Below are 15,790 nucleotides of genomic sequence, written 5' to 3'. Positions count from 1 at the left end.
CCTGAGGCCATTAGGTGTCCTGCTGAGTCCTAGCTGGCCAGAGACAGGTCGCCAAACTTTAGCTAGGCTCAGGAAGTTCCACTAGGCCTCACGTCCGGGCCTCTCAAGGCCCAACAGGTGTATGCCACCGTGCCTGGCCTACTTTCCACTTTTTTGAAGAATTTTGTTTGTTTGTTTGTTTTGTTTTGTTTTTCGAGGTAGGGTTTCACTCTAGTCCAGCTGACCTGGAATTCACTCTGTAGTCTCAGGGTAGCCTTGAACTCACAGTGACCCTCCTACCTCTACCTTCTGAGTGCTGGGATTAAAGGCATGCACCACCACGCCCAGCAAGAAATATTTTTATTTAGTTAGTGTTGCAGTCAGGTTCGCATTGCTGGCAGAAATCACCTGACCAAGAGCAGCTTTTGGGGAAAAAAAGGTTTATTTTGGCTTGCAGACATGCGGGGCAGCTCCATGATGGCAGGGCAGAACTATAGCATGAGCTGAGGGTGGACATCACCTCCTGGCAACATAAGGTGGATAATAGCAACAGGAAGGTATGCCAAACACTGGCAAGGGGAAACTTGCTACAGTACCTGTTGCAGTAATCTCCATCAGCTAGGAAGCATTCAGAGCACCTAAGTTTATGAGGGACACCCGAATCAAACCACCACATTCCGCCTCTGGCCCCCATAAACTGGTAACCATCCATGATGTAAAATGTAATACATTCAGTCCAATTTTAAATGTCCCCGTAGTTTTTTATCAATCCCAGTGTTATTCAAACATTCCTATAATCCAATATATTTGAACGGAGCCATAGTACAAAAAAATCTACCCCCCCAAAAAAAAACAACCCATAGTGGCACAGAATAAACATTCATACTGCAAAAGATGGCATTGGGCATAGCAGATAAATATTCAACGAATACAAGATTTAAACAGGGCAAACAAAAAACTCTGTAGATCCAAGTCCAACAACTCTAGTCAATGACAAGTCTCCAAGTCTGATAATTCTAACCAGCAATAAGTTTCTGGAGTTCCAATTCCACCCCTCCAGCTAGGCTACTCACAGTCCTGGAAAACTTTGTCCGGGGTTGGCAACTTTCCTTAGCATCCATCTCATGGTCCCGGCATCTCCACTGGGTCCCCACTGCAACCCACAGTCCATCCTCATGGCTCCATCAGGTCTCCACACAGGCATCCATCAAACCTGCTTCACACTGCCCATGGCCATTTGCAAAACACAAGATCATGTTGTAAATTCAGTGACCCTCTCCTGCATTTCTTAATACTCCACAATACCAGTTAGGGTGCCAAGTTTGTTAATCCAGGGGGAATAAAGCAGACTTTGACGAACAGGACACTCTGAGCACTCAGGCCCCTTCAAAAGAGTTTACATTCTTCCTGTTGTCTCAGTGCAGGTCAGCTGTCCCATCTCAAAGGTTGTAATCTCTCATATAATTGAAGCTGAATGGCAGAAGTTTCAGCCCAAAGATTTCACTTCTGTACCATATCCCTCTGCTCACACCAGTCCCATTTCTACGCAAAGCAACCCTGCACAAGTACTTAGGACATGGACATAACAGCAAGCCTCTCACACAAACTGCTTCTAGCCCAGTCCAAGCAAAGCTCTTCCTTACCCTCACAAGCCAAGCCTCACAGTCCATAGTTCTTAACTGCATTCAGGCCTTTCACCTCTGACCAGAATAGTCCATCAAGCTGTACTTACAGGACCACAAGGCATCTCTTAGGCCAAGATTTCAAATCCTCCCACATTGTTTTTGAAATCAGCTCCAAAAGGCCAAAGCCACAAGTCAGGTGTCTAGCAGCAACGCCATTCTCAGTACCAACATTACTGTTGCAGTCAGGTTTGCATTGCTGGCAGAATCAACCAACCAAGAGCAGTTTGGGGGGTAAATGGATTTAGTTTGGCTTACAGACTCAAAGGGAAGCTCCATGATGGCAGGGGTAAACAATGGCATGAACAGAGGATGGACATCACCCCCTGGCCCACATAAGGTGAACAATAGCAGCCCAAAGCAACAGGAGAGTGTGCCAAACACCGGCAAGGGGACACTAGCTATGATACCCTTAAGCCCGCCTCCAACAATACACTGCCTCCAAGAGGTGTTAATTCCCAAATCTCCATCATCTGGGAACCTAGTATTCAAGTTTATAGAGGACACCTGAATCAAACCACAGTTAGTTATTAGAGAGAAAGAGGTAGATAGAGAATGGGCATGCCAGGGCCTCTAGCCACTGCAAATGAACTCCAGATTCATGCACCACCTTGTGCAGCTGGCTTATGTGAGACCTGGAGAATTGAATCTAGATCCTTTGGCTTTTCCAACAAGTGCCTTAACCACTGAGCCATCTCTCCAGTTCTTGTTTCCACTTTTTTATCCAACCTTGTACCACCCAGCATGATGCTCTTGCATGGAGGAGATATTCCATAAAAACTTACTTTTCTAGGACTGAAGAGATGGCTCAGTGGTTAAGGCACTTCCCAGCAAAGCCAAAAGACCCAGATTTGATTCCCCAGGACCCGCGCAAAGCTAGTTGCACAAAGTGGCACATGCATCTAGAGTTCATTTGCAGTGGCTAAAGGCCCTGACACACCAGTTCTCTATCTGCCTCTCTCTCTGTAGTGGGGAAGAAAGATGAGTAGGTAAAGAATTAGAAGTAGCTTCTAAAATGTAAATATAAAATCTGTAAATCTTATAGTCAGGTTGTTTACCCAGTTAATTTCCTCACTTTTGTCAATTTTCGATTTTTCATTGAATAATGTTCTTCCTAAACTAGGTAGTTTCAAAACATTGCAATATAAGAGAACTGATTGGAAAGTTTTCAAGGGTTGTTTTTTTGTTTGTTTGTTTGTTTGCTTCCTTGCTTGTTTGTTTCTTTTCTTTTTGGTTTTTTTGTGATAGGGTTTCACTCTAGCTCAGGCTGACCTAGAATTCACTGTGTAGTCTCAGGGTGGCCTTGAAGTCATGGTGATCCTCCTACCTCTGCCTCACAGAGTACTGGGATTAAAGGCATGTACCACCATGCCTGGCCCTTTTAAGTGTTTTTATAAAAACATGTTTATTTGCAAGAGAGAGTTGAGGCACACCAGGGCCTTTTGCTGCTGCAAATGAATTCCAGATGCATGTGCCACTTTGTGCATCTGTCTTTACGTGGGTACTGGAGAGTCAAATCCTGGTCAGCAGGCTTTGAAAACAGGCACCTTTAACTGCTAAGCCATCTCTCCATCCGTTAAGGGTTTTTTAAAAACTGTTACACAGCGATTTTTTTATATATATACAGGACTTCTTATTCAGAAAAATAAGAGAGCACTATAAGTGAAAAGTAGCCACAGAAGGCCTGATAGAAGGGAAAACTGGAGCTGTGCTTTAAGAGGCCCCAGGTGTTATGGGGGTTTTTTGAATACAACTATGAGTAAGTTAATACAACAAAATGTTTTGCAAAATACTTCCAACATTATAGATTTAAGAACATATTTATTTCCTGCATAAGGAGTGAAAGGAGAACTATAATAGAACAGATTTCAAGTGCATCTTAGAATACTAAGGCTGTAGAATTCTTCTCAACTTGTCAGCTTGTTGATTTGGATTCTTTTCTACTTATTTATTTGCATGAGGTAGAAGTCATGGCAGGGCCTCTTGCCACTGCACACAAATGCCCATAGCTTTACATAGACAACTGGGAAATTGAACCCATCCAGTTTATTTTGTCAGTGAGGGAGTTGACTTGCCTGAGATGGGAAAGAGTTTACTCAAGAGTCGCTTATCAGATTAAGTTAGAGGCAGAAGTGTGGTTAACACCTAGGTTTTCTGCATCCCCATCAGACTCTCTCTGCAGCACAATGCCCTTTATAGAATAAACAGTTTGAAAATGAAAATGCCTGAGATGTCAGGAAAATCTGTTGCTAGTGAAGACAAATTATTCAGTTGCTGCCTAGTAAAGAAACTGGTTGCATTTCTAAAAGGAACTTGAATCCCTACGTCATTGCTACCCAGCAGGTATGGATGGTGTACTGAGACCTGGCAGAATATTCTCCTAGAAGCCATTGTGCATAGCACTGAGGCCCTGCAGCCTAGCCCAAAATAGTCAAGAGTGGTCCCCAAGTAAAGGGCACTTGAGAGAGACATCATATGCTCTGACATGCTGGCCCTGAACCTAGATCACAGGAAGCAGCTTCAGTATAAAAGACACTATTCTTTTGTCCTCTGCTCAATATATAGAATGAAAAAATAACATGAAAAGCATTTTTGTCCTGTCAAACCAAAAGCTACCTCTCTGGGCTCAGGAGTCAGTAAGTGTTACTCAAGAAAGTGTCTACAACTCATGTGAGGCTAAAATAGATACAATAATTTTGTTTCTCCTTTAATTCATGAAAAATGACAAAATGACACTCAGCCTGAACAAATTAGACCCTTTCAATGAGGAGGTAATCAAATCCTTATGATTTTAATCCCTTGAGCCATCATCGGAGCAGCTTAAGTATATCCGAGCCCCCGGGAGATCCTCTCCACGCCGAGTAATGTACTCAGTAATGGAAGAGTGCCGATGGTTCTTATTACCACTCTTCCGCTAAGTAGAATTTCTCCGTTGCGTTGAGAGACTGAATTTTGTTTAATTGCTTTAATGTTTCTTATGTTGTACTAAAGAATCTATATCAAGGGGCAGTATATAATACACCTGTATGCTGCTAGCCTTTGCCCTTACATAATGAGTTGGGTTTGAACTGTTCTGGCAAAGAAGAGAATGGAATTCTCAATCCAAGAAAGTCCAAACCTTGCAGAAGGCTCTTTGTGCCATGGTAATGGGAGCCAGGCACCTCTTACCCCTGGCTGGCAGACACTGGAGCCCATGGCGAGGTGCCTGCGCAGTTAAGTAGGAGGCTTGAACAAGTAGGATCACTAAAGTTAAAAGGCTGTCCTAAGTTACTTAAGGACTGCAAACTGGACCTCTTGTACTTTGTGCATGTTGGGATTGTGAGCCAAGAGTTTCCTATCCTCTTATAGCCTCCTGGTTCCAGAGTTGAAACATATGGCAAGCTAGTCATCTATAATCAGCTACTGGGATCTGTGGCTAGGGTTCCAGAACCAACCTTTCTTGCTCATATATTAGTTCTCATTGAAATTCACTAGACACTGTCTTGTGGTATAGCCATACATGTTGAAACTTGGGGCATTTGATGATAATTTTGATTTTTTTTTTGTTTGTTTATTTCTAAATTGTTTGGAGAGCTTTTGCTTTCTTTCACTAGGGAAAAAAAAGATGGGGTGAAATAAGTGCTCTGAAATGGGCCTCAGACAAATACATAGGTTTTCAAATTTCTATGTGTTGTTTTTGGGGGGATTGGTTTGTTTTGTTACTTATTATTGTTGTTTGGGACAGGGTTCCTCTCACAAGTGTTGCAGCTACAAATCTGTACCACCAGATTTTCATCCTGAATGCCTTATCTTGATCTGTTGCCATCAACAGGCAATTCACACAGCTCACCCCGCTTCCTAGACAGACCCCAGTGTGAAAAGGGTCATCACTGTAGGGATTCCTTCACAGGCTGTGACTAGTTAACCCTTCTACTGGGCACAAATCATGTTTGTAGTCAAAGATTAAAAACTAGAAAAAATTTGCCAGGCGTGGTGGTGCACACCTTTAATCCCAGCACTCGGGAGGTGGAGGTAGGAGGATCGCCACGAGTTCAAGGCCACCCTGAGACTACATAGTGAATTCCAGGTCAGCCTGAGCTAGAGTGAAACCCTACCTCAAAAAAACAAAACAAAACAAAAACTAGAAAAGATACATTTTATCTCTAGCCTTAGAGATAATTTTATAGAAATGATTTCTAGTTATTTTCTTTACTGCTTTTCCTATTACAGAGGTTTCAGAATCTTCATATTCCACTGGTAGTTTCTTCAGTACTCAGTTCCCACTGTTCTCTTTATGTTATGCAAAATTTTGAACACTATGCCAAGATATCTATAATTTATATTCATTATACTTTCAACTTCAAATTCAAATTCAGAATTGGCAGCCAAAGAATCTTGAAATCGTGATTTTGTCCTTAAAGATCATTGTTGAATGTATTTTGCTATGGTTTTGTAAGGCTTTCTTATCTTAATGGTTTGTTGGTGGATTAAGTTTAGGCTCTGTTATGCTTTCCTATCTCATATAATTCTTAGCTTTCTCATTTATAGAGCTTGGCTATTTCTTACTTGGGTTTGTTTGTTTTTTCTGTGTCAGAAAAAAAATGTCTACCTGAACCCTAAAGATAGACTGTCCCTTCATATATAAATAGAAATACCAATGGAATACCATTATTATTGCTCATGGCTGATAGATCTCTGCTTCAGATTCTTATTGTTCACTCTGAAAGTTTATATTACCTAGTCCTATCTTTAAATGCATAACCAATAGAAATGACTGAAAAAAATGTTTCTCAATTCCTGACCCAGCCACTCCCACAACTGTATGCTATTGACTATTTAAAACCCAGGACTAAGAAATGACTTCCAAACTCTCCATTCGAGCAATGTATCTAGGGACATTGTAAGGTTTCTCACTACTCAGCAGCCATACATGCACCTAAGAACTAAGTATTTGCCCTGCTTTGCTCTCTGCAAGTTCAGTTACAGGAAGGAGAATGATCCCCTGGATGGACTCCTGATCACCAGCTGCTTTGCTAAGGAAGACAAGATCAGTGCACCTCCAATGCGTCATTGAATTCTAAGAGTTAACTTTTGTTCTTGATTCACAGAAAGAAGCAGAGGTAAAGGAACGGTCTGTTTTTGACATTCCTATATTTACAGAAGAATTCCTGAACCACAGTAAAGGTGACTTGCAGCGCTTTTTGTGTTCCTTGGGTCTCTGGCAGGGGATTTAGTTCTCAGGAGGAGTTTATTACTCAGAACCAGTGGCAGCCAGCCTTGCCACCAAGGGAGCCTTGCCACCTTGCCACCTTGGGAGACTGAGGTAGGAGGGTAGCTGTGAGTTTGAGACCAGCCTGAGCTACAGAGTGAGTTCCAGATCAACCTGGTACAGAGTTAGACCCTACCTGAAAAGAAAAGGAAAAAAAAAAAGCAGTGACAGTGATAGCCCTCCCTAGCACTAGTCTGGAAAACGAATAACTGTTTCTGTCTCACTCTGTCTGATAAAGGCAGGCATTAAAAGACCAGCTAGGCTAGTGTTGTCAGAACTTCTTTGGTCTCTGGTTAAAAAAAGAAAGAAAGAAAAAAAAAGTATGTGAATCACTAACACAGTTACTGTTAGATGGGTAGCCTGGTTGGAACCCTTTGTGCAAATGAACGTTTATGGGAGTCAAAAATCTAAAGGAAGAAATTGCAAAACTGATCCATTGCAATACAGCTAGGTACCCGTAGCTGTTCTTGGCTAATCTTCTAAGATCCCCTTGAAGCCCTTCAGGCTTCTCACTGCACAATTTCAAAAACAGAGTCTTAACAAAAAATGCTGAGAATTGCCACTGTTGTTATCATTGTATGTACAGAGTGTGTTTCTTTAAGAATTAAAATAGCTCTGGGGAGCCAGGCGTTTCATTGCTGAAATTGCTATCTGGAGTGCTGTAATGAGAATTGGGAGATGAGGAGGTAGCTAATGAGAGAGAGCTAAACGAACTTCCTTAGAAGAGTCACTGGACTCCTCAGAGGCTCTTTCTCTTGATGCATGTGTTCTGGGGGGCATGTGTCCTCAGCTCGTGAGGCAGAGCTCCGCCAGCTTCGCAAATCCAACATGGAGTTTGAGGAAAGGAATGCAGCCCTGCAAAAGCACGTGGAGAGCATGCGCACAGCAGTGGAGAAGCTGGAGGTGGATGTGATTCAGGAGCGGAGCCGCAACACCGTCCTGCAGCAGCACCTGGAGACCCTGCGGCAGGTGTTGACCAACAGCTTTGCGAGCATGCCCCTGCCTGGTAATGTCGCCATCCTGCCCACACACATTCAGTGGCAGGAAGGCGGGTGGGATGCTGTATTAGTGTTACTCTGGGGAAGCTGAACTCTCTCTAAGGAGGAAAATCAAAAGCTATTCCTCTCGAAAATTTCTATGGGTTAGGTAATAATGTCCATACTGGCTAAAAGTTTCCCAAATTTCAGGCTTTCTGGTCATATAAATTTATGTCCAATTTTTAAAAAATATAACCTATTTTTCTTTCCGTTAAACTTTAATTTGATGGTCACAACAATAGAAACTAACAAGTCCTAAGGCAAGCACTTTCTCTTACGTACACTTGCCTTATGTCTGTGTGTTAATGTGAAGGATAGCATCACTAGTATTTCTTATAGGCACTTTCATTGGATGATAGTCACAGCAGAAAACTAACCATCTCTACCTTCCTGATAATGCAGCTGTTCATATATTCTGCTTATAGCTCATGTGCTCCTAGAGTATGGATTAGTTTCATTTCTTGGGGTTTAAGTCTCTCCTATGAAATTAAAATTTCTATGGAGCAAATCCCATTAGTCCCAGTTTCTTCTGGTGTACATTCCCTTAAATGTCTTATAATGAACTGAATGGGAAGCCTCTTACTCTGTCTTCTTATCTCACTTCAGGAAGTGGAGAGACACCAACGGTGGACACCATTGACTCCTATATGAACAGACTGCACAGTATTATTTTAGCTAATCCCCAAGACAATGAAAACTTCATAGCTACAGTTCGAGAGGTTGTGAACAGGCTTGATCGTTAGGCACTGGTGAGTGCTCACTGATAGGGTACTTACCAGCTATCCTTCTTCAAAAGTAAGATGTCCTCAGTCCATTGAGACCACTGAAACCTGAAATTATACTAAGGAAGGGAAGTGGAGATTTGATTAAGATTTCTATTATATGGTAGCTACAAATCTTTCAAAATAATATTAGAAAACAATCCAAAAAAAAAAAAAAAGCTGGTATGGTGGTTCACGCCTTTAATCCTGGCACTCAAGAGACAGAGGTAGGAGGATCACTATGAGTTCAAGGCCAACCTGGGCTATAGAGTGAGACCCTACTTTTAAAAATCCAGAATAAAGCCAGGCGTGGTAGCGCACACCTTTAATCCCAGCACTTGGGAGGTGGAAGTAGGAGGATCGCCATGAGTTCGAGGCCACCCTGAGACTACATAGTGAGTTCCAGGTCAGCCTGGGCTAGAGTGAGACCCTACCTCAAAAAACCAAAAAAAAAAAAAAAATCCAGAATAATAATAATAATATTAGCAAATCAAGACTTTTTTAAAATTATTTACTTATTTAAGAGAGAGAGACAGGAAGAGGTAGACCGAGAGAATGGGCACACCAGGGCCTCCAGCTACTGCAAACGAAATCCAGTCGCATGCGCCACCTTGTACATCTGGCTTACATGGGTCTTAGGGAATCAAACCTGGGTACTTAGGCTTCTCAAGCAAGCATCTTAACCACAGAGCCATCTTTCCAGCCCCAAGACTTTTTTAAAAAATAAAAAAGAGAGAGGCAGAGAGAGAATGGCCACACCAGGGTCTCTAGCCATTGCAAATGAACCTCAGACACATGCACCACCGTGTGCATCTGGCCTTAACATTGGTAGTGGGAAATTGAACCTGGGTCCTTTGGCTTTGCCAACAAGCACCTTAACCACTAAGCCATCTCTCCAGCCCGTGACACTTATTGTCATGCATGTGTTAGAATGGTTTAATGGAAAGAACTTGGACCTCGGCTCTACCTTTATTGCTTATTTTCAGGTGTTTCCAAAATGGGTTTTGAATACTGCATGGAAACTTTAGAAGAAATCACCCCCAAAGTGTTCTCAGAACAAAACAAGTATCATTTACTTGGTAATCTTTCTTTTCCCAAGTGAATATCAATGATAATTTATAAGTAGTCACTGAAGCCTTTTATATATATTTAAGCCTACCTAAGCAAGAAGTGTTCTCACCACTCAATAACAGATTGACTGTTGTATGTTAATTGTTGATGTAAACTAAACTGTATAGTGAAACAGTCATGCCTTGATTTTGAATACCTAAAAAAAAATTACACCAAGTGTGGCACACCTTTAATCCCAGCACTTGAAAGGCAGAGGTAAGAGGGCTGCCATGAGTTCAAGGCTACCCTGAAACTACATAGTGAATTCTAGGTCAGTCTGGGATCGCATGAGACCCTACCTTAAAAAAAAAAAAAAAAAAGCCAGGTATGGTGGTCCACGCCTTTAATCCCAGCACTCAGGAGGCAGAGGTAGGAGGATCGCCGTGAGTTCGAGGCCACCCTGAGACTACGTAGTTAATTCACAGTCAGCCTGGACCAGAGCAAGACCCTACCTTGAAAAACCAAAAAGGAAAATAAGAAAAAGAAAAGGAAACCTATGATTCTTTAAATAATAAGGCAGCATCTGCTAGCAGAGACAAAGGTAAAAATCTTTATCCTTCTTGTTTGTGGTCTTGGATGATAACTGTAAAAGACAGTTCATTATATTTAAGCTTCAGCCATTCTTCGATGGGGTCAGGATTACTGTCCTTCTAGTCAGTAGCCAGATGGAATGGACTATAAGCTAGCTGGACTCCCTGCAGAATGAAGAGCTAGCATTGCTGCTGCTGCTGCCGCCGCCGCCACTGCCGCTGCTGCCGCCGCCGCTGCCGCCGCCGCCGCTGCTGCTGCTGCTTATGAAGGGAACAGCTTGTAATTCTAGGCTGGGATTTCCAGGATCTCACAGTCCTCATTTTTTCATAGTGTTTTCAGTTAGTACTCTTGTAGTCTTGAAAAGGGAGAGCTTGGAGACCCTGTAGAAGACTGTGAAAACAGCAGTAACTGATAACCCCATGTGAGGAATAGGGCAGTGACTAAGAGTGTGGAACTAGAAGTAGTTTCCATTCTGAGTACCTGCCAGGAAGACTCTGCTAAAGCTTTCCGTCATGACGACATGAATCTGTAGTGTCCGCTCCCTGAAGAGTGTTTGGCAAACTTCAATTTTAACAAAAACTGTGTTGTCCTTGATAAAATTACCTGAAAATGTGAATTGTTATGTTACTGCGCATTGTTACAGTCTACCATGCAAACATAACTAAGAGTAGGCATTTCCTTATACTCCTTCCCAACTGTCAAATGAAACAGTTATAAAGACTAAGATTAATACTAGTTTGGCCTTATTATACAAATATGTACAGACAGCTAGGCCTGATGTCCCTAGCATTCATGGTGCAATTAATTACTCTGACATGAGCTTGGCAAAGGTTTCATTCCACTGTCAGAAGCCAGTGAGTGAAGTGGAGCTAATAGCCTGAAAGTCTTAGAGGAGCCTAACAACTGTGAGGGGCCCTCAGCATTCGCCATTTTGTACAGGAAGAAGCTGAGTCCCAGCGACGTAGGCATCTCGAGTGACAGTGCCTAGGCGGATGGGTTCAGAAGTTAGGGCTGAAACATGTCTAAACTGTCATTCAGTACCTTCCAAAACATGCTCGCAATAAGACAGGGGGTTGGATAGGGCAAAAACACTGAAACCCTTGCAAAAAAAGTATTAAATGGGGGGGGGGGGAAGCCACAGTATAGTAATTATGTTACAAAATTTTGACCAGCCCATTTTAAAATATTTTGATAGAAACACAATGAAAAATTATCCTAGCTGTTGTCTTGTTTGTGTTAGTACTCAGACCCATGTGAACCCTGGAGGAAGCCATGGTGGTTATATTTATTTATTTATTTATTTATTTATTTGAGAGCGACAGACACAGACAGATAGAGGGAGAGAGAGAATGGGCGCGCCAGGGCTTCCAGCCTCTGCAAACGAACTCCAGATGCGTGCGCCCCCTTGTGCATCTGGCTAATGTGGGACCTGGGGAATTGAGCCTCGAACTGGGGTCCTTAGGCTTCACAGGCAAGCACTTCACAGGCTTAACTGCTAAGCCATCTCTCCAGCCCCATGGTGGTTATTTTGAAAGGTAACCACTTTTACATATAACTATTGAATTGTATTATCCAATTCCTGTTGAACCAAATAATTTGGCTGTTTGAAGACTGAGGAAAATCTGAGCTGGGATGTAGTTCAGTTAGTAGAGTGCTTGCCTAGCATACACAAAGTCCTGGGTCTAATTCCCAGTACCTCAAAGTGGTACATGTCTATAATATCAGCACTCAGGAGGCAGAAGAAAGAGGATCACTGTGAGTTTGAAGCCAGCCTAGGACTGCAGAGTGAGTTCTAGGTCAGCCTGGGCTAGAGTGAGACCCTGCTTCAAAAATAATAATAATAATAATCACAGGCTGGAGGGATGGCTTAGTGGTTAAGGTGTTTGCCTGCAAAGCCAAAGGACCCAGGTTCGATTCCCCAGGACCCATGTTAGCCAGATGCACAAGGGGGCACATGCATCATTGGCAGTGGCTAGAGGCCCTGGCATGCCCATTCTCTCTCTCTCTCTCTCTGTGTCACATAAATAAAAACAAAATAATAATAATCTTTATGTAATTGCATTTTGCCAATGTCAGAAAAAATCTTGATCATATATGTTATACATATATCTTTTATGGAGAGGGTAACATTTCCATCCTGAATGATTATCACATCATTAATTAAACATATCAAAACAATCCTGAAATAATTTAAACTGAAGGCATAAAACAAATCAAAATAGTCAACTGTAAAAGCTTAAATGAAAAATACACATTTCAACAGTAACAAATAATGAACAAGTTACCATTACCAAATATCATTCTGACCAAAATGATCATCTTTTCTCACATAATCTACAACTAAGCTGTGAGATTTTCATGAGAAAAATAGTATTGAAAAAAATTCTTTTTTCAAAATACACATTGGACTACCAAGTTCAATATATTTTAAATATAATAAAGTAGCAGTTATGATATTTGTTAATAGATGGCCACTCATGTATTAATACATATTTCTACACAGATAGATATCCTTGGATTTCTGCTTGAGAAGAACTGGTTTTGATTGATCATGCATTGATTGTAGGGACTAAAGTCAGATTTGTCCCTGACTACTGCATTTTGAAGTTAGCTGCCGATTTCTTACCTCTCAGAACTGGCGCAGGGCCACATTTCAAGTGTTACCTGACAAATGTCAGTGGTGCCTGCTTGCAGCTTTATGAGCTTTTTATCTTACATATGCCCTGTTCCTTGCTATATAATCCTTTCAAAAATAAAGCAAAGCATTTTTTTTAATTAATGACCCTAATATCCCTTCTGGTCAGTAGTTGTTATCTTTTTGTATCTTTTTGTTTGTTTGCTTTTTGAGGTAGGGTCTCACTGTAGTCCAGGCTGACCTGGAACTCACTATGTAGTCTCAAGGTGGCCTTGAACTGTAAGTGATCCTCCTACCTCTGCCTGCCAAGTGCTGGGATTAAAGTTGGTATCTTACTCCCCCGCCCCCAACTTTTACAGATCTTAGAACTCCAAGATGTTCCATAATGTTTTCACTTGTGTGGAATGAGAAGCCATCCATGGAAATTTGAACTGAGTGTGGCATAGAAGGACTGCAGATCCTGGTGACAGAATTGTCAGTAAGTGAAATGCCTTCACCCCAGGAAGCCGGATGAAGGAGCAGTGAAGGCGCATGTATATGAACCTGTTATGGGACTGTCCTTTGTGAAGCTTTGGAAGTGTACATCCCCTCTCCCAAGCCTGCAGTTTCCTCATTTCCATTTCTGCTGGAGTGGACCCACGTGCACTCTGCTGACCTCGGTGACCCTGAGACTCTCATCTTCTCCACAGCAGAGTGGAAGGCTTCATTGTTACAGTTCTGATTGGACCTTTTATCAGTGAGGCTCCAGTTTTCTTACCGAGAGATCGCTTTTTAAAATGCCTTTGGGGGTGATTTTTTTTCTTCCCTTCATCCCCTCCAAATTATACATCTCCATTTTCTGACCTCTGGGCTCCATTACTCAGCAGGACTCTGAAGGAGAATTCTCTCATTGGATGGGCCCAGTCTTCTCCCATCATTGCCCTGCTGTGACTCCAAAGAAAGGAGCTTCTTGTTGACAGTGCCCTGTGGAGCAAGACTGTGTTCCCTGGCCCACGTGGTACTCAGTGGGTGCCAGCCCTCAGCAGGCTCCGTGATTGCCACCCTGAAGGAGAATGCTCTCTCCTTCCTCCCTAGTCCTACCTGCTGTTCTCCGATCATTGCTCCTGCTCATACTCAGAGTCCCAGCCACAGCAAGGCTCTTCTGTCCCCATCTGTTGGCAGTGTCTTGTGGAGCACTTTGCTGAGGAAAAGGTCATTGGTAAAAAGGAGGAAGCAAGTGTAGTACACTTTGAAAAAAGTCCAAAGTTTAGCCTAAGAGGAAACAGACGGGCCTCCTTGTCTTTAGATGAACAGGTTCTGTGTTCAGATTAGTATAGTGTAGGCACCATTGGACATAGTCTCTTGAGCTGACAGGACACAGAGCAATTCTCGTATGCTTTGTCTTCTGTAGTCACTAACTGGTGAATCTATGTGAAAAAGAAAACAAATACTTCCCTTCCTCCCCTCCCCTTAGAGGATTTTTATTTATCAGCAAAAGTGAAGGAGTTCTCATTCTCTCCTCTGCACTCTACAGCACAAGGCTAAAGGTAACAGCTAAGATCTTTGGGAACCAAAGCAGAGCATGCTAAGCCCATTATCTAGGCACCAGGCCACCAAAGGTAAGGGGATGAAGCATGGCCCCCTCTCACAATGTGCCTAGAAGCCAAGGTGCGAGCCAGAGCCCCTGTCATGTGGCTGCACATCCTGTCTCTCAGCCCTGTGATCTGCCATGCGTTGGTAGTTAGTCCAAAGGAAATAGTAACAATGACAACAAAAAGCTGTTTTTAATGTCTCATGTGAACATGGCAAATCTCTATGCACTGAAACCACATACCACTACTTTAGAATATGACCCTCTTATCTGTTGCTATAAAACTAGCCAGCTCCACTGCCTCTGTATTTTCCTATTTCCCTTATCTCATCGGCTGTTTCTGCCACTTCTCTTAGGACATTTGCCTGCTAAGGCCAAGCTAGAACTCACTGTCTGTGGCAGAAGGACATCCAAGCTGCTTCTAGATGGAAGTCTGTGTCTGCGTCCTGCCAGATGCTTCCTGTCCTTCCTTCCTTCCTTTCCCTGCTCTTGCTGTTTCTCCCTCTTGTGCAGCTTGGGTAGCACTGGTTTTGTGGCCAGAAAAGACTGACTTTGTCCAAAGTTCATCATTCCCCTGACTAGATCAGATACTTACCTTGACTAAACACATTTCAGAGCCAAAATGCAAGATGGCAAGAGGGCCATTGTCACAAAAGCAGTAAATTGCTTTCAAATGCTGGCATTTCCACCAGCTCCACACCTGACTCCTTGGTACCTGGGATCCAGCTGCCCCAGCCCTGTGCAGATTCTGCAGAGCAGGATTGTGCCGCCGCCTCTTTGCTCTGTGCTCAGTGACGAGGTTATAAGTGAGGTCAAGGCTGTTGAAGAACTTATTTCCCAGTAAGTTCATAGATGTTACTACACTTACAAATGCTTCTCCAGAAATAAGCTATTGCTTAGATGAGGATTATGATCAAATTATGTTCAAGTATGAAAATTATCAATTGAGAAAAGTAATATTGGGGGTAGAAATAAGCTGTTGCCTATTCAGTGTTACAGATTCCTTTCTTTTTATTTAAACACAGGAGCAGCTGAGGAGAGGGGGACAAGGTGTTTTATTTCTGACACGTTTTAGAAAAAGAAATACTGTGTACATGTGTTTGGAACTGTTGAAATGCCAAGTTTTCTGTATAGGTGTTTTGTAATTAAACTTCTAGATTTTTTTGTTGCTGTTATTTTTTTAAGAAGTTGATCTGCTTGCTTGACATTTGTCTCATTAAAACTTTTCTATGTTGAA

General features: G+C 42.4%; 1 protein-coding gene across 1 annotated transcript in view; it reads left to right on the top strand.

Annotated features, from left to right (window-relative positions):
• Positions 1–15,790, top strand: part of Hmg20a (high mobility group 20A) — an 89,667-nt gene extending 73,877 nt beyond the window's left edge. The window contains exons 7-10 of the mRNA XM_004660421.2: positions 6,749–6,824; positions 7,700–7,915; positions 8,553–8,695; positions 13,343–15,790. Coding sequence (XP_004660478.1) covers positions 6,749–6,824; positions 7,700–7,915; positions 8,553–8,689 — 429 coding nt within the window. The 3' untranslated portion in view covers positions 8,690–8,695; positions 13,343–15,790. The remainder of the gene's footprint in view (positions 1–6,748; positions 6,825–7,699; positions 7,916–8,552; positions 8,696–13,342) is intronic.

Source organism: Jaculus jaculus, chromosome 10, assembly GCF_020740685.1.
Source record: "Jaculus jaculus isolate mJacJac1 chromosome 10, mJacJac1.mat.Y.cur, whole genome shotgun sequence".
In the NCBI taxonomy this organism is placed as follows: domain Eukaryota; kingdom Metazoa; phylum Chordata; class Mammalia; order Rodentia; family Dipodidae; genus Jaculus; species Jaculus jaculus.
This window is presented reverse-complemented; position numbering and strand designations above follow the sequence as displayed.